General features: G+C 42.4%; 1 protein-coding gene across 3 annotated transcripts in view; it reads right to left on the bottom strand.

Moving 5' to 3' along the window:
• The window catches only part of CEP97 (centrosomal protein 97), a 36,810-nt gene extending 13,049 nt beyond the window's left edge, over nucleotides 1–23,761 (bottom strand). For 2 of the 3 annotated variants that reach the window (XM_010353329.2, XM_010353330.2), the window contains exons 1-6: nucleotides 23,634–23,761; nucleotides 21,618–21,760; nucleotides 20,824–20,982; nucleotides 19,419–19,520; nucleotides 16,173–16,286; nucleotides 15,459–15,625 (exon numbers count right to left, since the gene is read on the bottom strand). In XM_010353329.2, the coding sequence (XP_010351631.1) occupies nucleotides 15,459–15,625; nucleotides 16,173–16,286; nucleotides 19,419–19,520; nucleotides 20,824–20,982; nucleotides 21,618–21,760; nucleotides 23,634–23,676 (728 nt within the window). In that variant the 5' untranslated portion in view covers nucleotides 23,677–23,761. Of the gene's footprint in view, nucleotides 1–15,458; nucleotides 15,626–16,172; nucleotides 16,287–19,418; nucleotides 19,521–20,823; nucleotides 20,983–21,377; nucleotides 21,406–21,617; nucleotides 21,761–23,633 lie in introns of those variants that run through there. The other variant, XM_030940375.1, reaches the window with a different exon arrangement.
• Between the last annotated feature and the right edge of the window lie 2,909 nt (nucleotides 23,762–26,670).

Genomic DNA, 26,670 nt, shown 5'->3' with positions numbered 1-26,670 from the left:
CATCTCTAAAAAAAAACAAAAAGACAAAAAACAAACAAAAATGAACTGGTCACAGTTAGAGGATACTAGTGAACCACCAACTCCTTATTAATTCTATCTTTCCTATACAAACTATGCCAATGCATAACCAGATAGTTACTTCATAGTATTCCAACTAATAAAAAAAAGAATGATAGAATTTCACCATTTTGCAACCCTTAATGAATTAGCAGATTTAGGCATTGATCATTAATAGCTACTAATAACACAAGAGAAAACTAGACCCTGTATGCCTCCCAACAGAACCCATTAAGTAAAAACTCTAATTACTTTTGCAACAACCTTATAGTCCTCCCCTCAAAAAAAAAAAAAAAAAAAAAAAAAACAAACCTGAATCTGAGCAAACATCCATATCCAATTTACAGAAAATACAGAAGAGAGAGGAACATGTCAAAGGACACAGGGATATAGCTGGTAAAATGAGCAGATAATGGGAAACTTTATAGGACAAATACTCCGACTTCTTCAACTACAACCAAAAGAAAAAAAGAAAAGGAAGAGCGAGAGAAAAGAAAGCAGGGAAAATAAAAGAGAAGAGAGACAGATAGATTGAGAGATTTAAGAGAGTCATCTTGGACATCTAGCCAAGTTAAGCCTTCAGATGACTCTAGCCCCATCTGTGATCTGAGTGCAAGCCCAGGAGGCCCCAAGTAAGAACCACTCAGTCAGCACAGCCAACCTACAGAGCATGCCATAATAATATATTGCTGCTTTAAGATGCTAAACAGAGTAAGAAAGAAACTTAAGAAATATATCAACCAATTGCGACATAAGGCCTTATTTGAATTGTTTCTAAACTACAAAATTCATTTATGAGGATTGAAAATGTAAGCACTGAATATCTGATATTAGGGCACTTTGTTAAATTTTTTTTGATGTGATAATAGCATTGTGGTTGTTTCCTTAAGAGTTCTTCTCTTTTAGAGACATATACTGAAATACTAACAGGTGAAATGATATCTAATCTGAGATTGGCTTCAAAATAGTATAGAAGGGAGAGTGAGTGAAGGTATAAGATGAAGCAAGGGCCGGGTGTGGTGGCTTACGCTTGTAATCCCAGCACTTTGTAGGGCTGGTGGAGGACTGCTTGAGCCCAGGAGTTTAAAGGCAGCCTGGACAACAAAGCAAGACTCTGTTTCTGAAAGGAAAAGGAAAAGGAAAAGGAAAAGGAAAAGGAAAAGGGAAGGGAAGGGGAGGGGACGGGAGGGGAGGGGAGGGGAGGGGAGGGGAGGGGAGGGGAGGGGAGTTTATTTAATAAAAATAATTATAAGTATTCCTTCCATGGGCCGGGCGCGGTGGTTCACACCTATAATCCCAGCACTTCGGGAGGCCGAGGTGGATGGATCACAAGGTCAAGAGATTGAGACCATCCTAACTAACACGGTGAAACCCGTCTCTACTAAAAATACAAAAAAAATTTGCTGGGCGTGGTTGCGGGCACCTGTAGTCCCAGTTACTCGGGAGGCTGAGGCAGGAGAATGGCGTGAACCCGGGAGGCGGAGCTTGCAGTAAGCCAAGATCGCGCCACTGCACTCCAGCCTGGGTGACAGAGCAAGACTCCATCTCAAAAAAAAAAAAAAAAAAAAAAGAAGCATTCCTTCCATGGAAACATCCCTGTGGACTAAATCAAAATCATTTAGAATCTTCGTGAAATCCACTCTAAGTTTCCATACATTCTCCTGCCAAACAAATGGCTTGTTGAAAGGTTGTACAAAAATAGGTCCAGAGTAGAAGACAATCACCAACTTTAGTATTTCCCAGCAAGCAATATTTCTAAATTATAGATGATCTGTACCATGGGAAGACAGAAAAGCGAAACTAAGAGGCTAGAGGAAAGGGCTCAAGCTTGAATATTCCAGTTTAAGTTTTTGTGGAAAAAAAAACACAAACTGTAGATCGTCAACTGCTATAAGATGTTTTTCCACTTTGCTTCACATGAATTCATCAATAAAGATATCCCTACACAAATTATATTAAATCCTAGGGGAAAAAACAAAATTAAAAAAAAAAACCTCCCTGTCAATTAAAATACCATTTTCAATTAAAAAACAAAAAACAAAATTAAGACTCATTCAGCTCTAATATATTAATTTTTTTTTTTTTAAATACTCAGAAGTATTTTAACTTGTGAATTCATCAGCTGTTAGAAATAAACGTGTTCACCTCTGTTTGCTCAGAATCTTCTCTAGTTTGGCATCCCCTGCAGTTTGAAGACCTAGTGTAGAAGTGAGGGGGCAGACTGTAGCCAGATATTGGACAAGCTGGATGTGCTGGCCAGACGTTGAGACAAGGTCTCTCTGCCACCCAGGCTGGAATGCAATGGCACTATCATGGTCCACTGCAGCCTCAAACTGTTGGGCCCATTCAATCCTCCCACCTCAGCCTCCCAAGTAGCTGAAACTACAGGTATGCTACCATACCCAGCTAATTTTCTCATGTTTTATTTTTAGAGATGGGACCTCACTATGTTGCCCAGTCTGGTCTTGAACTGCTGACTTCAAGTGATCCTCCTGCATTGACCTTCCCAGGCACTAAGATTACAGGCATAAGCCACCATGCCTGGTCTCTAATATATTAATTTCAAGTCATTGGATTATGATTCCACTCTTGAAAGTGAAGGAACTGTTTACTTAAAATAAGAAGTAACAACTATTAAGAAAGGGAACTTAAAACAACCTGCTCTGTCTCTTTAAAAAAAAAATGTCATCCCAGCTACTAGGGAGGCAGAGGCAGGAAAATTGCTTGAAGCAAGGAGGCAGAGATTGCAGTGAGCCGAGATAGCACCACTGCACTCCAGCCTGGGCAACAAGAGCAAAACTCTGTCTCCAAAAAAAAAAAGGAGTACTGAATAAAAGGATATCTGATATTTGCTTTAAAAATACTCCAACAAAAAACGTGGAATGAAACAAGACCGGTAAAATATTGACAATTGTTGAAGCTGCACGGTGGGTACACTGATGTTCATTATGTTATTCTAACTTCCTATGTATTTGAAATATCCCTTTTAAAAAAGGATATTGGCTAGGTGTAGTGGTTTGTATCTGTAATCCCCGAACTTTGGGAGGCTGAGGCGGGAGGATCCAATGAGCCCAGGAGTTCCAGACCTGATTGGGCAACATAGCAAGAACCCACCTCTACAAAAAAGTTTAAAAAATTAGGCTAATGTTTTTTTGATGGCAGCATCTGTATTCCCAGCTACTCGGGAGGCTGAAGCAGAAGAATCGTTTGAGCCTGGGAGGTAGAGGCTGCAGTAAGCTGTGATCTTGTCGCTGCACTCCAGCCTAGACAACAATGCGAGATCCCATCTCTAAAAATTACGAAGAAAAGTATCTAGCACTAGGAATTTCAACTTAAATAATTTTAAAAAGGAATATTAACTTTCTCCAAGGTTTTGCTCCCGTAAGATCTCCAACTAAGCAACAGAGTTATAGCTTTGTGCAAGGTCCTGTCAATAGTAAAACAGATCTAAACACATTCGGAAAGAACTCCAAACACTGAGGTGCCACACGAAGATGCGCGTCTCTCCACAGGTGTGCTTAACTCTGAGAAACGGCTCAGCCAAAGCACCACAAGGTTTGGTTACTGCTCAAATTACTCTTTTGGGTTACACATACACTCAAATCAAGATCTAGCTACAGGACGTTATCAAAGAATCTAGGATACATTTCAAAACAGAGAACTTTAACCTGGGGGTTCTTAGCAAATAACATCCAAGATGGGCAGACTTTAAGAACTGAAAACTCCGGCCGGGCATGGTGGCTCAATGCCTATAATCCCAGCACTTTGGGAGGTCGAGGCGGGCGGATCACCTGAGGTTGGGAGTTCCAGACCAGCCTGACCAACATGGAGAAACCACGTCTCTACTAAAAATACAAAATTAGCCAGGCGTGGTGGCACATGCCTGTAATCCCAGCTACTAGGGAGGCTGAGGCAGGAGAATCGCTTGAACCTGGGAGGCGGAGGTTGCGATGAGCCAAGATCATGCCATTGCACTCCAGCCTGGGCAACAAGAGCAAAACTCCGTCTCAAAAAAAAAAAACCTGAAAATTCCTTCCTATCCTTCAGGGCAATTCTCAATGTTGACCAGGAAAATATTTTGAACAATGCTCAGGCCAAACACTGATTTTTAAGGCAATAGCCCTCCCTTAGAATAATGTCTCCTTCCCGAACACAGTACTTCCAGAGTTGTTTCAAAACATGGGAGCACTGTTGACAGACTACAACTGCAACAGCATTTTGTCTCTAGTACGGCATCAACCATCTAGCTTCCTAGTTTGAGAGTAACTCTGTACTTTTTTTTTTTTTTTTTTGAGACGGAGTTTTGCTCTTGTTGCCAGGCTGGAGTGCAATGGTGCAATCTCAGCTCACTGCAACCTCCGCCTCCTGGGTTAAAGTGATTCTCCTACCTCAGCCTCCCAAGTAAGCTGGAATTACAGGCATGCACTACCACACCTAGCCAATTTTGTATTTTTAGTAGAGATGGGGTTTCACCATGTTAGTCAGCCTAGTTTTTAGCTCCTGACCTCAGTTGATCCACCCACCTTGGCCTCCCAAAGTGCTAGGATTACAGGCATGAACCAATGTGCCTGGCCCTTTTTTTTTTTTTCCTTTTTTTGAGAACTCTATCCATTCCTGTATAGTCTGGAATGCTATTATGAATAGGGCTGCTGTGAACATGCATGTACATGTCTTTTGGTAGACCTAAATAACTATTTCTATACAGTATACACGTGAAGTAAAATTGCTGGGTAACAGAGTATGTATGTACATTTAGCTTCAGTAGATACTTCTAGTTTTTCAAAGTAGTTGCACCATTTATAGTACCCTAGAGTGGTTTATGAGCATTCCAAATGCACCAAATCCTTAGTATTATCAGTCTTTTTTTTTTTTTTGAGATGGAGTTTCACTCGTTGCCCAGGCTAGAGTGCAATGGCGTGATCTCAGCTCACTGCAACCTCTGCCTCCCAGGTTCAAGCGATTCTCCTGCCTCAGCCTCCCGGGTTCAAGTGATTCTCCTGCCTCAGCCTCCCAAGTACCTGGGATTACAGGCATGTGCCACCACACCCAGCTAAATCTTTTTGTATTTTTAATAGAGACGGGGTTTCTCTGTGTTGGTCAGGCTGGTCTCGAACTCCTGAGCTCAAGTGATTCGCCCATCTCGGCCTCCCAAAGTGCTAGGATTACAGGCATGAGCCACTGCACCTGGCCATCAGTCATTTTAATTCTGGTTATTCTAGCTGGGTGCAGTGGCTCAAATGTATAATCCCAGCATTTTGGGAGGCTGAGGTGGGAGGACTGCTCAAGCCCAGGAATTCAAGACCAGCTGGGGCAACATAGCAAAATCTTATCTGAACTAAACATTTAAAAATGAACTGGGCACAGTGGTGTGTGCCTATAGTCCCAGCTACTTGGAAGGCTGAGACAGGACGGTCCCTTCAGCATAGGAGGCGGAGGTTGCAATGAGCTATGATCTTGCCACTGTACTCTAGCCTGGGAAAGAGAGGGACACTCTGTCTTCAAAAAAAAAAAAATTATTCTAGTGGAAGCTGGTTGAAGATGTCATAATAACCAGGAAAAAAAAATTCTTCTGAATTATTAAAAAGTTACCATAATAGTTAATTCTAGGTAGGAGAGGAGTTACGACCAGAGGGGAACAAAGGGGATCTCTGGATGTTGGTTGTATTTTTTTCTTCCACTTTGTTGCCTAGGCTGGAATGCAGTGGTACAATTTCTTCTTACTGCAACATCCACCTCCCTGGCTCAAGCAATCCTCCCACCTCAGCCTTCTGAGTAGCTGGGACTACAGGCACACAGCACCACGCCCAACAAATTTTTTGTATTTTTTTGTAGAAACAGAGTTTCACCATATTGCCCAGACTGGTCTCAAACTCCTGGGCTCAAGCAATCCACCTACCTTGGCCTCCCAAGTAATGGGACTACAAGTGTGAGCCACCACGTGTGGTCATGCTCTATTCCTATTCTCTGAAGTGATTATAAGGATATTTTTAAATATTATTTTAAATCTATATCTTAATTATATCATACTTTTACAATTCTTAAAAATGTGTCTGAAAAAAAAGTTGCTATTGAGTTACCCTCCCATCTGTTCCTTCTCTTCCGTCTTCCTACACTTTTTTTTTTTTTTTTTTAAATACTTTAAGTTCTGGGATACATGTGCAGAATATGCAGGTTTGTTACATAGGTATACACATGCCATGGTGGTTTGCTGCACCCATCAACTCATCATCTACATTAGGTATTTCTCCTAATGCTATCACTTCCCTAGCCCCACACCCAACAGGCCCCAGTGTATGATGTTCCCCTCCCTGTGTCTATGTGTTCTCACTATTCAACTCCCACTTACGAGTGAGAATGTGCAATGTTTGGTTTTCTGTTCCTGTGTTAGTTTGCTAAGAATGATGGCTTCCAGTTTCATCCATGTTCCTGCAAAGGACATGAACTGATCCATTTTTATGGCTCCATAGTGTTCCATGGTGTACATGTGCCACATTTTCTTTATCCAGTCTATCATTGATGGGCATTTGGGTTGGTTCCAAGTCTTTGCTATGGTGAAAAGTGCTGTAATAAACATACGTGTACATGTGTCTTTATAGTAGAATGATTTATAATCCTTTGGGTATATACTCAGTAATGAGATTGCTGGGTCAAATGATATTTCTGGTTCTAGATCCTTGAGGAATTGCCACACTGTCTTCCACAATAACTGAACTAATTCACATGCCCACCAACAGTGTAAAAGTGTTCCTATTTCTTAACATCTTCTGCAGAATCTGCTGTTGCCTTTTTTTTTTTTTTTTTTTTTTTTTTTTTTTTGAGACAGAGTCTCGCTCTGTCACCCAGGCTGGAGTGCAATAGGACAATCTTGGCTCACTGCAACCTCCACCTCCCGGGCTCAAGCGACTCTCCTGCCTCAACGCCCTGAGTAGCTGGGATTACAGGTGTGTGCCACCACGCCCGGCTAATTTTTTTGTACTTTTAAAGAGACGGGGTTTCACGAACTTCTGACCTCGTGATCCGCCTACCTTGGACTCCCAAAGAGCTGGGATTACAGGTGTGAGCCACCACGCCCAGCCTGTTTCCTGATTTTTTAATGATCACCATTCTAACTGGTGTGAGATGGTATCTCATTGTGGTTTTGATTTGCATTTCTCTAATAACCAGTGATGATGAGCTTTTTTTATATGAGTGTTGGCCGCATAAATGTCTTCTTTTGAGAAATATCTGTTCATATCCTTTGCTCACTTTCTGATGGGGTTTTTTTTTCCTATAAATCTGTTTAAGTTCTTTGTAGATTCTGGATACTGGCCCTTTGACAGACAGATAGACTGCAAACATTTTCTCCCATTCTGTAGGGTGCCTGTTCACTTTGATGATAGTTTCTTTTGCTGTGCAGAACCTCTTTAGTTTAATTAGATCCCATTTGTCAATTTTGGCTTTTGTTGCCATTGCTTTTGATGTTTTAGTCATGAAGTCTTTGCCCATGCCTATGTCCTGAATGGATTTGTCTTGGTTTTCTTTTAGGGTTTTTAGAGTTTTAGGTCTTACATTTAAGTCTTTAATCCATCTTGAGTTAATTTTTGTATAAGGTATAAGGAAGGGATCCAATTTCAGTTTTATGCATATGGCTAGCCAGTTTTCCCAATACCATTTATTAAATAAGGAATCCTTTCCTCATTGCTTATTTTTGTCAGGTTTGTCAAAGATCAGAGGGTTGTAGATGTGTGGTGTTATTTCTGAGGCCTCTGTTCTGTTCCATTGGTCTATATAACTGTTTTGGTACCAGTATCATGCTATTTTGGTTACTGTAGCCTTGTAATGTAGTTTGAAGTCAGGTGGCGTGATACTTCCAGCTTCGTTCTTTTTGCTTAGGATTGTCTTGGCTATACAGTCTCTTTCTTGGTTCCATATGCAATTTCAAGTAGTTTTTCCTAATTCTGTGAAGAAAGTCAATGGGACCAGGTGGGGTGGCTCACGCCTGTAATCCTGAGGTAGGGAGTTCGAGACCAGCCTGACCAACATGGAGAAACCCCATCTCTACTAAAAATACAAAATTAGCCAGGCGTGGTGGTGCATGCCTGTAATCCCAGCTACTAGGGAGGCTGGGGCAGGAGAATCGCTTGAACCCAGGAGGTGGAGGTTGTAGTGAGCCAAGATTGTGCTGTTGCACTCCAGCCTGGGCAATAAGAGTGAAACTCCATCTCAAAAAAATAAATAGTCAATGGTAGCTTCATGGGGATAGCACTGAATCTATATATTACTTTGGGCAGTATGGCCATTTTCACAATATTGATTCTTCCTATCCATGAGCATGGAATGTTTTTCCATTTGTTTGTGCCCTCTCTTATTTCCTTGAGTGCTGGTTTGTAGTTCTCCTTGAAGAAGTCCTTCACATTCCTTGTAAGTTGTATTCCTAGGTATTTTAGTCTCTTTGTAGCAATTGTGAATGGAAGTTCACTCATGATTTGGCTCTTTGTCTATTATTGGTGTATAGGAATGCTTGTGATATTTGCACACCGATTTTGTATCCTGAGACTTTGCTGAAGTTGCTTATCAGCTCAAGGAGATTTTGGGCTGGAACGACGGGGTTTTCCAAATATACAATCATGTCATCTGCAAACACGGACAATTTGACTTCCTCTCTTCCTATCTGAATGCCCTTTGTTTGTTTCTCTTGCCTGATTGCCTCGGCCAAAACTTCCAATACTATGTTGAATAGGAGTGGTAAGAGAGGGCATCCTTGTCTTGTGACAGTTTTATTTATTTCCGCCTTAATTTCATTATGTACCCAGTAGTTATTCAGGAGCAGGTTGTTCAGTTTCCATGTAGTTGTGCGGTTTTGAGTGAGTTTCTTAATCTTGAGTTCTAATTTGATTGCACTGTGGTCTGAGAGACTGTTACGATTTCTGTTCTTTTGCATCTGCTGAGGAGTGTTTTATTTCCAATTATGCAGTCAATTTTACAGTAAGTGTGACGTGGTGTTGAGAAGACTGTATATTCTGTTGATTTGGTGTGGAGAGTTCTGTAGATATCTATTAGGTCTGCTTGGTCTAGAGCTGAGTTCAAGTCCTAAATATCTTTGTTAATTTTCTGTCTTATTGCTCTAATTTTGACAGTGGGGTGTTAAAGTCTCCCACTATTATTGTGTGGGAGTCTAAGTCTCTTTGTAGGTATCCAAGAACTTGCTTTATGAATCTGGGTGCTCCTGTATTGGGTGCAAATAAATTTAGGATAGTTAACTCTTCTTGTTCCATTGATCCCTTTACCATTATGTAATGCCGTTGTCTTTTTGATACTTGTTGGTTTAAAGTTGGTTTTATCGGCCGGGCGCGGTGGCTCAAGCCTGTAATCCCAGCACTTTGGGAGGCCAAGACGGGTGGATCACGAGGTCAGGAGATCGAGACCATCCTGGTCTACACGGTGAAACCCCGTCTCTACTAAAAAATACAAAAAACTAGCTGGGCGAGATGGCGGGTGCCTGTAGTCCCAGCTACTCGGGAGGCTGAGGCAGGAGAATGGCGGGAACCTGGGAGGCGGAGCTTGCAGTGAGCCGAGATCGTGCCACTGCACTCCAGCCTGGGCTACAGAGCGAGACTCCGTCTCAAAAAAAAAAAAAAAAAAAAAAAAAAAAAGTTGGTTTTATCAGAGACTAGGATTGTAACCCCTGCTTTTTTTTTTTTTTTTTTTTTTTTTTTTTTTTTTTTTTTGCTTTCCATTTGTTTGGTAAATATTCCTCCATCTCGTTGAATCTATGTGTGTCTTTACACGTGAGATGCGTCTCCTGAGTGCAGCACACCAATGATTCTTGACTCTTTATCCAATTTGCCAGTTTGTGTCTTTTAATTGGGGCTAATAGCCCATTTACATTTAAGATTAATATTGTGTGTGAATTTGATCCTGTCATTATGATATTTGCTGGTTATTTTGCCCGTTCGTTGATGCAGTTTCTTCGTAGTGTTCATGGTCTTTACAATTTGGTATGTTTTTGCAGTGGCTGGTACCGGTTTTTCCTTTCCATGTTTAGTGCTTCCTTCAGGGGCTCTCGTAAGGCAGGCCTGGTGGTAACAAAATCTCTCAGTATTTGCTTGCTATAAAGGATTTTATTTCTCCTTCACTTATGAAGCTTAGTTTGGCTGGATATGAAATTCTGGGTTGAAAATTCTTCTAAGAATGTTGAATATTGGCCCGCACTCTCTTCTGGCTTGTGGGGTTTCTGCAGAGAGATATGCTGTTAAGTCTGATGGGCTTCCCTTTATAACCCGACTTTACTCACTGGTTGCTCTTAACATTTTTTCCTTCATTTCAACCTTGGCAAACCTGACGATTATGTGTCTTGGGGTTGCTCTTCTCAAGGAGTATCTTTGTGGTGTTCTCTGTATTTCCTGAATGTGAATGTTGACCTGTCTTGCTAGGTTGGGGACGTTCTCCTGGATAATATCCTGAAGAGTGTTTTCTAACTTGGCTCCATTCTCCCTGTCACTTTCAGATATACCAATCAAATATAAGATTGGTCTTTTCATATAATCCCATATTTCTTGGAGGCTTTGTTCATTCCTTTTCATTGTTTTTTCTCTCATCTTGTCTTCACGCTTTATTTCATTAAGTTGATCTTCAATCTCTGATATCCTTTCTTCCTCTTGACCAATTCGACTAATGATACTTGTATATGCTTCACAAAGTTCTCGTGCTGTGTTTTGCAGCTCCATCAGGTCATTTATGCTCTTCTCTAAACTGGTTCTTCTAGTTAGCAATTCCTCTAACCTTTTTTCAAGGTTCTTAGCTTCCTTGCATTGGGTTAGAACATGCTCCTTTAGCTTGGCGAAGTTTGTTATTACCCACCTTCTGAAGCCTACTTCTGTCAATTCGTGAAACTCATTCTCCATCCAGCTTTGTTCTTTTGCTGGCAAGGAGTTGTGATCCTTTGGGGGAGAAGCACCATTCTGGTTTTTGGAATTTTCAGCCTTTTTGCGCTGGTTTTTCCTCATCTTCGTGGATTTATCTACCACTGGTCTTTGATGTTGGTGACCTTCGGATGGGGTTTTGGTGGGGACTTCCTTTTTGTTGATGCTGATGCTATTCCTTTCTGTTTGTTAGTTTTCCTTCTAATAGTCACACCCCTCTGCTGCAGGTCTACTGGAGTTTGCTGGACATCCACTACAGACCCTGTTTTCCTTGCTCTCACCAGCGGAGCCTGCAGAACAGCAAAGACTGCTGCCTGTTCCTTCCTCTGGAAGCTTCATCCTAGAGGGGCACCCACCAAATGCCAGCTGGAGCTCTCCTATATGAGGTGTCTGTCAACCCTTGCTGGGAGATGTCTCCCAGTCAGGAGGCACGGGGATCAGGGACCCACTTGAGGAGGCAGTCTGTCCCTTAGCAGAGCTGAAGTGCTGTGCTGGGAGATCCACTGCTCTCTTCGGAGCCAGGAGGCAGGAACGTTTAAGCCTGCTGAAGCTGCGCCCACAGCTGCCCCTTCCCCCAGGTGCTCTGTCCCTGGGAGATGGGGAGTTTTCTCTATAAGCCCCTGACTGGGCCTACTGCCTTTCTTTCAGAGATGTTCTGCCCAGAGAGGAGGAATCTAAAGAGGCAGTCCAGCTACAGCAGCTTTGCTGAGCTGCAGTGGGCTCTGCCCAGTTTGAACTTGCAGGAGGTTTTGTTTACACTGTGAGGGGAAAACCACCTATTCAAGCCTCAGTAAAGACAGATGCCCCTCGCCCGGCAAGCTCGAGCATCCCAGGCCGACTTCAGACTGCTATACTGGCAGCAAGAATTTCATCCCTGTGTATCTTAGCTTGCTGGGCTCTGTGGGGGTGGGATCCGCTGCACTAGACCACTTGGCTCCCTAGCTTCAGCCCCCTTTCCAGAGGAGTGAATGGTTCTTTCTCACTGGTGTTCCAGGTGCCACTGGGGTATGAAAAAAAAACTCGTACAGCTAGCTCGGTCTCTGCCCAACAGCCGCCCACTTTAGTGCTTGAAACCCAGGGCCCCAGTGGCACAGGCACCTAGTGTGCGGGGTTGCAAAGACCATGGGAAAAGCGTAGTATCTGGGCCAGAGTACACTGTTCCTCCCAGCACAGTCCCTCACAGATTCCCCTGGCTAGGGGCAGGAGTTCCCTGACCCCTTGTGCTTCCCAGGTGAGGCAACGCCACACCCTGCTTCTGCTCACCCTCCGTGGGCTGCACCACTGTCTAGCCAGTCCCAATGAGATGAGCCGGTACCTCAGTTGGAAATGTATAAATCACCCGCCTTCTGCGCTGATCTTGCTGGGAGTTGCAGACCGGAGCTGTTGCTATTCAGCCATCTTGCCAGCTACCCCCTAACACTTCTTTAGTGCTGGACGACCACCAGAGAGAGAGGCTACCCCAGGTGGGAGCCCACTCTTCCCTATCTCCTGAAGTCTCTGAAATTAAATGTTTGCAAAGCATTATGGAGAAAGCTCAAAAAATATTCAAATTCACTTTATTTTTTTTTTTTTTTTTTGAGACGGAGTCTCACTCTGTCACCCAGGTTGGAGTGCAGTGGCCGGATCTCAGCTCACTGCAAGCTCCGCCTCCCGGATTTACGCCATTCTCCAGCCTCCTGAGTAGCTGGGACTACAGGTGTCCGCCACCTCACCTGGCTAGTTTTTTTGTATTTTTTAGTAGAGATGGGGTTTCACCGTGTTAGCCAGAATGGTCTCGATCTCCTGACCTCGTGATCCGCCCGTCTTGGCCTCCCAAAGTGCTGGGATTACAGGCTTGAGCCACTGCGCCCGGCCGATTCAAATTCACTTTAAAGTCACTTGGAATAAAACCATTTCCACAGTATAGAAACACAGACTTTTTTTTATCATTATTTATCCAATCAATAAATATTTTCTGCCTCCTTTAACACTCTCTTTAGTTTCAACAAACTCTTCAACCTTTAGTCTCTATCCTTATAAAATACTACCATTTATTAAGCACCTACTGTATGACCAGTCCTATGTTCTATACATCATCCTTAATCCTAACATCTATGAAAGCTAGGTAGTACTGCTGTTCACATTTTACAGATGAGGAAACTTAGGCTCAGAAAAGCCCTAAGGAACTTGACAAGGCCACACAGCTAATAGATAGCAGAGAAAAAAGTGAAGCTTTCCCCTGTCTCTCGCAACCAGGTCTCACCTCTTTGTGGGTCTCTCTTTACACCAAACCTTTATCTCTGCCCACATCACCATGCTGCCTCTCAGAAATGAAAATGTTGCCAGTACTACTCCCATAGAAAAAGTCAACAACTGTAGAGAGGATTATCCAAGTAAACCCATACTCCAGATCTAGAACTAGTCACAGTTTGAAACAAAATAAGGTTTATTCTCAGAGCAACAATAACAGCAGGAAAAAAAAAAGCCACCCTTTCCAGTAGGCAAACTAGACCTGACATATGTCCCTCACCCTACACCAGCACCACCACTATCTAGCTCTTGGCTGCCATTCCTCACGGCCCCCTGCTTTACTCAGAAACTATGCAAAACAGCAGACAGACAGAGAAGGAAGACACACTCTGTAATCTACCACCCATCCTCCCATCAGGAAACTCCTGAAATAACTACTGTCTGTAGTAGAGAAGAACAAAAAAAGGTGATGGAGAATGTTATGTGTTGAGTCCATAATGCATGTGTATATGTACTGAGAGGAAAAAGTGAAATGAAGCATAGTAGAGAGAATAAAGTCATCTCAACTCTCACTGTCCCAATTCCACTCCCTCCTTCCCATATCCTAGTTCCTTACCTCCCCTAAAGCTCTCATTCCACCGATCATGTACCAGGGTCCAGAAGACTCCATTCTGCAGGGATCCCAGCTCCAAGCCACAGAAACTATTAATGATCTACAGATGGGGGAAATCTTGCTTCTGCTGCCTCACAGGTATAAGAAGGGGAGGACCTGGCCAGGCGCGGTGGCTCATACCTGTAATCCCAACACTTCAGGAGGCTGAGGTGGGTGGATCACCTGAGGTCAGGAGTTCGAGACCAGCTTAAACAACATGGAGAAACTCTGTCTCTACTAAAAATACAAAAGTAGCTGGGCGTGGTGACACATGCCTGTAATTCCAGCTTCTTAGGAGGCTGAGGCAGAAGAATCACTTGAACCCAGGAGGTGGAGGTTGCAATGAGCGGAGATCGTGCCATTGCACTCCAGCCTGGGCAACAAGAGTGAAACTCTGTCTCAAAAAAGAGAAAAAAGGAGAAGAGGACCAATCACCATGTCTGCTACTAGTTCCAAATTAAAACTCTGCATTTTCCCAGAGTTATCATTATAATGGGTATTTGGAGAATTCTACGATGTTACTAATACTGCCCTTACATGACATTTGGGGCTGGAAGATAAATAGAAAATAAAATGAAAAAAAAATACAGCCCCTATATATGTGAAAGATTCATATATTACAAGCTTTTGCGAGACGGATCTGAGATCCTACACAGGATCTATAACACGATGGTTTTAAGCAAAAGTGCTCCAAGCTCCAAACAACTGATTAACAAAAAAATTTTTAGAAATCAAATTGTTTTTTTTTTTTTTTTTTTTTTTTTTTTTTTTTTTTTTTTTTTTTTTTTTGAGACAGAGTCTTGCTCTGTCACCCAGGCTGGAGTGCAGTGGCCGGATCTCAGCTCACTGCAAGCTCCGCCTCCCGGGTTCCCGCCATTCTCCTGCCTCAGCCTCCCGAGTAGCTGGGACTACAGGCGCCACCACCTCGCCCGGCTAGTTTTTTGTATTTTTTAGTAGAGACGGGGTTTCACCGTGTTAGCCAGGATGGTCTCGATCTCCTGACCTCGTGATCCGCCCGTCTCGGCCTCCCAAAGTGCTGGGATTACAGGCTTGAGCCACCGCGCCCGGCCGAAATCAAATTGTTGTATGTAGGGCACTAAGACTACTAGCTCCAACCTCTGGGGCTGAGATTTCTTTTTTTTTTTTTCAGAGACAGGGTCTCACTCTGTCACCCAAGGTAGAGTGCAATGATACAACCATAGCTAACTGTTAACATTAAATTCCTGGGCTCAAGCAACCCTCCCACCTCAGCTTCCTAAGCAGCTAGGACTATAGGTGTGTACCACCATGCCCAGCTACTTTTTCTTTTTTTTTAGAGATGTGTTCTCCCTATGTTGCCCAGGCTGGTCTCAAACTCCTGGGCTCAAGCGATCCTCCTGCCTTGGCTTTCCAAAGTGCAAGGATTACTGGCATTAGCCACTGCACCAGGCCAATATTTATCTCTTACCCTTTTTTGGAAATGACAAAAAAATCCTAAATGACCAGCAGATAGTCTGCTATATGACTGCACTAATACTCCTGATTTCTAAATGCACATTTTAAGAAATACTCTATTAATCTGTAGTAAACTAGAAATGGTCTTTCAGTAACATTTGTGATGTTAAAGAGGGCATGTTCACCTTTCCTTCTGAGAAATCACATATCCATCTAGGACTCTGAGGTTTAAGCACCAGCTGACGATGTACGGCCGATAGTCAAATCCTGGGATGGATGGTGTTGCCATCACACAAGGATTGTTCATAATCGACAACTGTTCCAATTCAGTTAAGGATGCCAAAAAAGAGATCTGGAACAAAAAATATTTTTGTTGAACAAAAGGACTATTCAGTGTCAAGCACAAGGTTTCCACTGATTACACATCTTTGGCAGCATTTGAGAATGTGATAATTTCCCTCTTGTTCTGAAAAGTGACAAGTGTCCATTGACTTCCAAAGTTTCAACAATATAGCCATCTGTCCCTGCTGCACAAAATCCCTTGGCAAGTATCAGCACTGTTTCCTAGCAGAAATAACCATATTTTAAAAACATCACAGCAGCCAGGAAATGCGGACAGGGAGTCTTATAAACCCTTATAACGTAGATGTCCCTCTACCATCAGTTGCCTCCCAGTGGAATGATAATTACAGCTTTACAAAGGAAATTAGACCTTAATGACCCACTGACACTAAGGAAAAGTGGAAAGAAAAATAACGATCATCTAGAGTCAAGCGTTTCATCTGAATGGCAGTTTCTTCCAAGATGCTCACAGTCTAAAAGTAAGCTCACAACTCTTTCCTGTGTCTTTCCTAGGCTTTCCAACTTCCTGAATCTCACAAAATACCCTCAAATTTTACCTCATTTAAGTCTCGGATTTCATTTTCTGCCAAAGAAAGTATAGCAAGACTTCTGGGTAGGTAAGCAGGTGCCATTCTAAGAGAGGTGATGATGTTTCCATGTAAAAGCAGGGTCTTGAAAGTAAAAACAGTATGAATTACAAATGAAAAGATTACAAATAAATTGGCCTATTGTGACAACACCAAAGTGGTACATATAAGAATAAAGGAATCTACTTTATTTTATTTCTCATCACACACAAATCAAAGACTGTTAATGCTACAAGTGTCCTTGATGATCTTCTGGTCCAACTCTGCTTTCATATCAACATCCTAATGATATTTTAAAGACTTGTCCAAAAACACATGCTTGGCATAGCAACTAGGCATGCTGTGAGATTTAAGTTATGAGCAATTTCTAACACATTTGTTCATTTTCTTTTAAAATATCAAAATAGAGGCCACAAGTGGTGGCTTATGCCACCACTTGCATTGTAATCCTAGCATTTTGCGAGGCCAAGGAGGGAGGACTGCTTGAGCCCAGGAGTTTGAGACTGGTCTGGACAACATAGTGAGACCTGGTCTCTACTAAAAATCAAAAAATTAGCCAGGCATGATGGGGTGCACCTGTAGTTCCAGCTACTGGGGGTGCTGAGGTAGGAGGATCACTTGAGCCCAAGAGGTCGAGGCTACAGTAAGCCATGACTGCACCACTGCACTTCAGCCTGGGTGACAGCAAGACTCTGGTGTCTCAAATTAAAAAAAAAAAAAAAAAAGTCATTAAAACCACATATAAAGCAAATTTTCCAAAAAAGAGAGTGATAACCTACAACCATAATTGCAACTGTATTCTCCAGGTAACTAAAAACGAGGGGAAGGTAGAATGTGTTACTTGCAGACAAAGCTGACTCATTAAGTCAGCAACAACCGGCCAGGCACGGTGGCTCAAGCCTGTAATCCCAGCACTTTGGGAGGCTGAGACGGGCGGATCACGAGGTCAGGAGATCGAGACCATCATGGCTAACATGGTGAAACCCCGTCTCTACTAAAAATACAAAAACTAGCCGGGCGAGGTGGCGGGCGCCTGTAGTCCCAGCTACTCGGGAGGCTGAGGCAGGAGAATGGTGTAAACCCGGGAGGCGGAGCTTGCAGTGAGCTGAGATCCGGCCACTGCACTCCAGTCCAAAAAAAAAAAAAAAAAAGTCAGCAACAACCAAGAATAAACCCAAAACTGAACACTCAGGATTCTGATCAGATAAACAGGCTTCTATTCCAGCAAAAAAAAAAAAAAAAAAAAAAAAATTCAATCATCTTTGGTTCATTTGAATTCCCTTAGCATCTATCAGAACAGTATCTGGCTACATCAAACTGTTTAGAATAATTATTGCTAAAAATGATTTCTGCTAAAGTCTGGGAAAAACTGAACTAAGATACTGCTTCTAGGGCTTAATAAATATATCTGATGCTATCTGATGCTAATAATATACAGTGAGGCAACTATATTTAAAACGTCCTACATATGTTTTTCAAGACTGTGATTTCAACTATTACTTATTTGACTTCATGATACATTCCCCTCCATAAAAAGTGCTATATGCTACATGTTTTTTTTTAAGTGAAATTAATTTTGACAATTAACTAACACCTATTACTTTAAAAACAGCAATCCTGAATGCAAAAAAAAAAAAAAAAAACAGGCTTGGGACTGAGCACCGTGGCTCAAGCCTGTAATCCCAACATCTTAGGAGGCCAAGGCAGGTGGATAACAAGGTCAGGAGTTCAAGACCACCCTAGCCAACATGGTGAAATGCCATCTCTACTAAAAATACAAAAATTAGCTGGGCGTGGTGATGTGCACCTGTAGCCCCAGCTACTCAGGAAGCTGAGGCAGGAGAATCGCTTGAACCTGAGAGGCAGAGGTTGCAGTGAGCCGAGATTGCACCACTGCACTCCAGTCTGGGTGACAGAGCAAGACTCTGTCTCAAAAACAAAAAAAAACAAAAAAACAGACTTGGTCAGCTCAATGGCTCACGCCTGTAATCCTAGCACTTTGAGAGGCTGAGGCAGAAGGACTGCTTGATTCCACATGTTTGAGACCAGTCTAGACAACATAGTAAGATCTCATCTCTGGCCAGGTGCAGTGGCTCAGGCTTCTAATCAAAACACTTTGGGAGGCCAAGGCAGGAGGATCATGTGAGGTCAGGAGTTCAAGATCAGCCTGGTCAATGTGGTGAACCCTGCCTCTACTAAAAATACAAAAAATTAGCCAGTTGTGGTGGTTGGCGCCTATAATCCCAGCTACTCAGGAGGCTGAGGCAGAAGTATCACTTGAACACAGGAGGCAGAGGCTGCAGCGAGCCAAGATTGTACCACTGCCCTCCAGCTCGGGTGACAGAGCAGAACTCCATCTAAAAAAAAAAAAAAAAAGATTTCATCTCTACAAACACTCAAAAAATTAGCTGGGTGTGGTGATGTACACATGCCTATGGTCCTAGCTACTTGGGAGGCTGAGGTGAAAGGATCACTTGAGCCTGGGAGGTCGAGTGAGATTCTACTACTACACTCCAGCCTGGGTGACAGAGCAAGACTGTTTGTTTCAAAAAAAAATAAAGACAGACTCAAATTCAGGAATGATTAATCTCAACCTCACCAAACATTATGTATATATAGTAATTAAAGCTACTAGCATTGGTTGGTTGGGCATAGAGGGAATTCCACCATTCATTGTTCAGAGAATGGTAAATAAAATTAACCTTAACTACAATGACCAGTTTCACATAAAATTAATCAGTTATAGAACTAACAACAAAAAGTTTCATACTTAATTTCTGGTATTCTAACATAATTCCTTTTTTTTTTTTTTTTCTGAGACTGAGTCTCACTCTGTTGCCCAGGCTAGAGTGCTATGACCCAATCTCGGGTCACCACAACCTCCACCTCCTGGGCTCATCCAATCCCACTTCAGCTGAGTAGCTGGGACTACAGGCTAACACCACTATGCCCCACTAATTTTTTGTATTTTTAGTAGAGATGGGGCTTTGCCATCTTGCTCAGGCTGGTCTTGAACTTCTGAGCTCAAGCCATCCACTCACCTCAGCCTCCCAAAGTGCTGGGATTACAGGCATGACCCACCGTGCCCAGCCCATAATTCTTAGCATAAAGAAAGCAATCTGCTCATACACGGCAGGCTAATTTTAGGTCAATGAGATTACTTTCTCTTGGTATTTTGCTATAAAACTTCACAAATGACATAGAAAACATACTTACTTTCAGGGATACCAATTTAGATAGATCACCTATCTGGGATATGTTATTGTCTGATAAATCGAGATGCTGTAGAGCTGTGCAGCTATTGATCTGTTCCATGGCCTATCACAAGAAAAGCATCACATTATTTAATGAAAACAAAATCAAAAAATAAAATTATTCCCTAGTTCTTTGCAACTGAAAGAGTGTCTTACCTCCTCTTATTACTAGAAGCAGAGTAGAACAACTTAGCAAGAGAAAAGGGGCAGTACTAACAGAATTTAGTAGATTGTCAGGTTATAAACTTATACTTTCATTATCTATGAGTAGACGGCTACCAAGTAGTTCATATCATCTAAGATCTTCACAGCTTGAAGAAACCAAAGTAATGGCCAGGCGCTATGGCTCATGCCTGTAATCCCAGCACTTTGGGAGGCCGAGGTGGGTGGATAGCCTGAGGTCAGGAGTTCGAGACCAGCCTGGCCAACATGGTGAAACTCTGTCTCTACTAAAAAAATACAAAAAATTAGCCAGGCGTGGTGGGCGGGTGCCTGTAATCCCAGCTACTCAGGAGGCTGAGGCAGGAGAATCGCTTAAACCCAGGAGGCGGAGGTTGCAGTGAACTGAGATCGTGCCACTGCACTCCAGCCTGGGCAATAAGAGCAAAACTCCGTCTCAAAAAAAAAAAAAAGAAAGAAAGAAACCATAGTAATAATATATGACAGTTGGTGGTATAGAACAGAGTTTACAAGTTTAGATTAAAAGCAAACAGCCTGGATTTACATTCTGGCCCTGAGACTTCCTAGCTATGTGACCTTGAGCAAGTTACTTAACTTCTCTGTGCTTCAGTTTCTTCACCTTTATAATATGCATAATGTCTATATCTACTTCATAGGCTGTCACGAGATTGAATAAGTTAATACAGATAAATGCTTAGAACAGTAGCTCATATACATTAATGGTTTAATAAAAGGCAGCTATTGGTATCATTTAATCTAGTCCTCTCAGCTAGCATGCCAAAAAATAAGACACAGAAATATGTATTGATTTACCCAAAATTACACAGTTACTAAGCAGTGGAAGTAGGTCTAGAATTCAGATCTTCTGACTTTTAAAACTGTATATTCTCCCTTATAGCATTAAACATTTACTTAAAGCTTAATTCAGCATGATATAGTCTCCCTCCTGAACACTCTGGTTTGATCTACTTTTTTCTAAGTACAATATAGATTCTTTGTTCACATTTAAAAGAACATTATGCCATATTATATGTTTCAAAATGAGATTTATTTTTAGTTTATTTTAACAGAGATTAAAGCTGGAGAGTAGGAATGGGTACTTTCACTTTTTAATTTGACTTATTTCTACACTGCTTGAATTTTGTTTTATGCAGAACAGTTTTGTAAACAAAAAAGAAACCATTCACCTTAAGATTATTTCCTGCCAAATTCAGCCATTCCAGATGAACTAGTTCCTTTAGCCCTTCCACACAGCCAATGCTATTATGAGGCAAATTTAATACACGAAGCAATGTCAGCTTGGCCACACCCATCATCCGAACCAGCCGATTATTAGCCACTGATAACTGTAAAAAGGAAACATATTGTTATTTTTAGGAATCACATACATAAAATATTTCACATTAAAGTGATTTAAAAGGTTTTAGACGGCCAAACACTCTCAAACTCCTTTTGTACATTTCACACATATTGTCTAAATATTCTACAGTATGACTATCAGTTTTTTGTTATTCTTCCTGGGCAACAGAAAATACAGACAAAGCTGAGCAATCAGACCTCCTCCAACTAAGACATTTTTAACACAGCAACAACTTGAGAATGTAAGTTCCATGAGAATAGTGTTCTTAAACTCTCAGTCAAAACTTAATACAGTGCCAGACATATAAGAGGGACTCAGTAGTCATTTCTTGAATGAAGGAATGAATGAACTCTTTACCCCCATCATGAGGTAAAAGGTTACCTTAGTAACACAGTATTTTGCCAAAGTAAAATGCTTCGTTTTCTTAACAATGCTTCTTTTTCTAATTTACTCTCAATGTAGTACATGTATGTTCATCTTCAGAAGAAACTGTCATGTAAAAATTTAAGGCAACAATCAGTGCTTTCTAGGCCTGCACAGTTACTTTTCTCAGGTTATTTTATTGTTTTGTTTAATAATAAATTGATCTTATGTCACCATTTCCCAGATTGCAATACCTACCTGTATTAATCGTTTGCATTTCTCCAGATTTTCCAATTTAATAATCTGATTTTTATCCAGAATCAAAGTGTGAATATCAGCTTCACAGGGCAAATTTGGACCTAATTTCTGTAGTCCCTGCCCTGACCAATTGACCACTGATCCTTGAAAAGAAACGGAAATGTTAGAAAACACAAACAAAATAAAACATGTACAACAGCTGAGCATAGGGGTGGAATTATAAAATATGTATGCCATTTCAAGTTAAAAAAAACAGTAGAGCATAATATCAACTTTATAAAATTAAAGCAATCTTGAGTTCTAAATGACCAGATTGAATTACTCATTTTTCTTCAGAAATATCAAATTAAAACTACATTTGTGATATTCTCCTCAAGTTTCTATACTTTGGAAATCATATACATTTAAATATGAACGATTACTTCCATTTGTTGTGCCTAAGTAATGATACTATTGTTTAAATATTACAAAACGTTTGACTGCGATCCACCAGCTTACAGCCTAACTACCAACATACTCTACAGTGCCTAAACTGTGATTTTGAAAATCAAAGTATAGTTCAACTAATTCTCCCATAAAATAGGATAATACACCCATTTTGCTAGCTTGATCCATGAGAATTAAAAGAGAAACCATATGAATAGTACTTAGCCCTGTTCCTGCCACAGGGCACTCAATAAAGCACTTTAGGATAACATAGACGTTCAAACCCTGGTTCCACCAGTTAACCATTGTGGTATATTCGGCAAAATTATTGATTTCTTTTGGGCTCACTTTTCTACTCTGTAAAGTGGGGATAATACCTGCCTTATAAATGTAGTTCTACAGAGAAAATGAGATAATTTAAAACAAAATAAAATTTAAAAAGCACTGAGAACATCGTCTGGGTCATACAAAGTGCTCTGTAAATGTTAACTGTTATTAATAGTTAAGTAGACCTGGTGGGCTTGAGAGGTGTGGTTTAAGAAAAGCCGATCTCCAAAGAAGGCGGGACCAGAGAAACGGCCAATTTCAAATTTACACCCAGATCAGGACTACTGCAGGAAATAATTATGCTTGATTGCTCTCGTGGAGGATTTCAACGTTTTCCCATTGTCTAATGGCTCTTAGCATGTGAGGAGTTGTGAGCCCCTCTGAAAATCTGATGAAAGCGGTGTGCTGTCTCAGAAGGGTGCACAGCCTTTGTACACAATTCCAAGGGGTCGACAGAGAGGTCTGAGAACCATCCACCAACTCTTCCCCCAAGAATTTACGGCTCCCAGAAGATGCACTCCTGGTCTAAGCCATGAAAACGGGCCTCGACCCCTGGGCCCGTTTTTAGGTCCCGGATTTAGGACTGACCGCTGCCAAGCCTCGGAGTTGTAACCAAAACAAAAGGAGCTCGCGTCCGGCGCCCCAAAGAGGCAGGTATCTTCAGGCCACAGAAGCACCCACACACTCCTGTGCTCCACTGGGCAACGACCAAACTCAATCCTAGGACCCGTGTGTACAACAAGGAGTACAGAACTGTGGGCTCTGGATCATCCCCTAGATTTTATCACAGCCACTGGCCACCTGCGAGAAAGGGTTCAAAGCCAGTCTAGTCAGTGGTCTCTGAGGGAAGGTTTTCCTGAACGTTCCAGGAACCAAGAAGAGAGGGGAATGTGTGAAGCGAAAGAGGGAGATCCCAAACATTTCGCTTAGGCACCCAGGACTCAAAGTAAATGGCCAAGAAAGGTCATCGCAGCCCGAAATCCACCGCCTCCTCAGCATCGGGAGCGCGAGTGCCAAGGCGCCGGGCCGCGCGAAGGCTTCTGGGGGCTGTAGTCCCCCGCTCGGCCCTCACCGCGACACCGGAGAGCTGGGCACTGCAGGCGAACTACAACTCCCAGAGGGTAGCGCGCCTCCGCGACGACCACAGATCCGCATCAAAAGAACTGGTCCAGAGCTGCACCTCTAAACCTAGGCTTTCTCCTCTTCACCGTTTAATTCAGTTCCATGGAGTAAACCTTAGGACTCGGGTAGTGATCGCCTTACCTTCTCCGGGAGGCAAAGCCGCGTCCACGCGCGCCACCGCCATACTTGCTGCTTGCTAATAATGCCAGGCAACCGTCCTCCCGCGGCTCTGTGGAGCTTGTAGTCTGAAGGAGAGAGCCGGAAACTATAACTCCCAGGATGCACGGCTCCCAGATGGCCCAATTGGCTGCTTACGCCTAATGATGTGAAGCTGGGGTTAGAATCTGAGGGTAGTGAGCTAGGGGTTAGAATCTGAGGGTAGTGAGCTCAGGGACGCTGGCCCCCTCGCTGATTTGACAGATGAGTTAACTGCGTTATTAGATGATCATTTCACTTCCTTGTCCAGGTGTTTGCGAAATTTGACACTTTTACCGTCGGGATGATTGTAAGGAAGCTACTTAATGCAGACTGAATTTGACAACTCATTGCTGGAAGTCTCTGTGGGAGCTGCTCCATTCTTTTGATAATTGTGAATAAGTTGAAAGTTTTCAACTCCGCTATAGGAATGACCGATCTTGTTGAGATCATAAAAGTGGATACATTTTATTTGAAAAATTAGTTAAGTAAAAGTAAAGTATGCCGAAATAGAAACTTTTATACAGTATTTTTAAGTGATCGTTCTTGAATATTTGACAAATCTTTTGACTTAGGGGTATAAATATGAACCAAGAACTTTTCCAGGGAGTATTCAAAATAACTTTAAAATACAATCTCCAGGCCGAGCGCGGTGGCTCACGCATGTAATCCTAGCACTTTGGGAGGTCGAGGCACGCTGATCACCTGAGGTCGGGAGTTCGAGACCAGCCTGGCCAACATGGAGAAACCCCGTCTATAGTAAAAATACAAAAAAATTAGCCTGGCGTGGTGGCGCATGCCTGTAATCCCAGGCGCTCGGGAGGCTGAGGCAGGAGAATCGCTTGAACCCGGCAGGCAGAGGTTGCGGTGAACCGATATCGTGCCATTGCACTCCAGCCTGGGCAACAAGAGTGAAACTATGTCTCCAAATATATATACATATAATTATATATTAAATAATATAAATATATATTATTTATATAAGTATATTTTTATATAGTCTCCAAATTCAAGAATTACATTGCCTAGTTGGAAGGAAGCAGGCTCACACTTTTTTTTTTTTAATAGAGACAATTTTTTTTTTTTTTTTTTTTTTTTTTTTTTGCCCAGGCTGGCCTTGAACTCCTGAGCTCAAGTAATCCTTCTGCCTCAGACCTGCAAAATGCTGGGATTACAGACTTGAGCGACTGCACCAAGCCTTCTTTTGATACAACTGTTATATGCTAAATGGTGTGATTGTGACTGAACTTAGTAAGATTTCAAGGAATGGAGAAAAATGGAATCTGAAATCTTCAGTGAAGACTTGATGGAAGAAGTGAAATGTACCCATCTTTTGATGGGTAGACTCTGAACAGTTCAAAAGTAAAAGGTGAAAAGATTAGCACAGGCTGCAGGTGGTAACAAAGTTGTGCTCACAGGAAGTGAGAAACTAAACAGAGTATACAAAAAGCGTCTGCTTTCTACTACCAGCTCTCCGAGTTCCTCTTGCAACCTTTATTCTGAACTCCTCTGCTTCTGAAACAGCAGTCTCCGAAGTCTGATCATTTTTGCTTGGGAAAATCTAGTAACTCATGCTTCTAGATTTCCAGGCACTGCATTCTCTGAGCATTCCCTCTTTCCTGGGTTCTCCTATCTCTCTACACTTGTTTTAACTCCTTTCGATTCTTGTTTCCTGCTGTTTTGGTCTAAAGACAAATTTCCTAGTTCTGAAGGGGTAATTAAGACTAGGATTGTTTTCCTTTTAACCAAGAAACTCCTTACCTAGAAAACGCAATCTTACTATATGTGTAAGAACAAAGCAAGGACTGATTTGTCCACTGTTGTATCCTTGCAAGTTGGCACAGGTTGGCAGGTAAAAATGGCCTACTTTCTGTAGAAGTAGAAGCCTATTCTTCACATATAAGCTGTGATTACTATTTTATCACATTTTTTTTTTTTTTTTTTTTGAGACGGAGTCTCGCTCTGTCGCCCGGGCTGGAGTGCAGTGGCCGGATCTCAGCTCATTGCAAGCTCTGCCTCCCGGGTTCACGCCATTCACCTGCCTCAGCCTCCTGAGTAGCTGGGACTACAGGCGCCCGCCACCTCGCCCGGCTAGTTTTTTGTATTTTTTAGTAGAGACGGGGTTTCACCATGTTAGCCATGATGGTCTCGATCACCTGACCTCGTGATCCACCCGTCTCGGCCTCCCAAAGTGCTGGGATTACAGGCTTGAGCCACCGCGCCCGGCCACTATTTTATCACATCTTAAATATGTAAATCTCCGGCTGCGCATGGTGACTCACGCTTGTAATCCCAGCACTTTGGGAGGCCGAGGCGGGAGGATCACCTGAGGTCAGGGGTTCGAAACCAGCCTGGCCAACATGGCAAAACCCCATCTCTACTAAAAATACAAAATTGGCCGGGCATGGCTGCACATGCCTGTAATCCCAGCTACTTGGGAGGCTGAGGCAGGAGAATCGCTTGAACCTAGGAGGCGGAGGTTGCAGTGAGCCGAGATCATGCCACTGCACTCCAGCCTGGACAGTAAGAGCAAAACTCCGTCTCAAAAAAAAAAAAGAGGGGAAGGGGAAGAGAAGGGGGAGGGAGGAAGGAAGGGAAGGGAAGGCAAGGAAAGAGAAGGAAAAGGAAGGGAAGGGAAAAAGCAAGCCTGAATACTGCCTCTGCTAACCCTTATTCCCTGGAATAGGCCATAGGGATCTGGGAGAAAGGGTTTACAGTTCTTTCCAATTAAGCAAGGTAATTACTTGGTAGGGAGGTCCTGGAAGCTTAAAAGGTACTTAAGAAGCATAGGTTCCTGCAAGTTCATAGCAATAGCAGAAACATTGTTTGCCTGGTTCATCTGCCCTGGAATCCAGAGGAAAGGGCCAAAGGACTCTTTTTATGCAGCTAAGTATAGTCACGGCTTTTAAAGTGAGTAGCCAGATGTTCCTGGGCAAGGTATCTCATGCCCAAGTGACTCAGCAACCCTTTAAAATTACTGCAT

Source organism: Rhinopithecus roxellana, chromosome 1 (genome assembly GCF_007565055.1).
Source record: "Rhinopithecus roxellana isolate Shanxi Qingling chromosome 1, ASM756505v1, whole genome shotgun sequence".
Lineage (NCBI taxonomy): Eukaryota > Metazoa > Chordata > Mammalia > Primates > Cercopithecidae > Rhinopithecus > Rhinopithecus roxellana.
The sequence above is the reverse complement of the archived record's forward strand: the minus strand, read 5'-3'. Positions and strand labels throughout refer to the sequence as shown.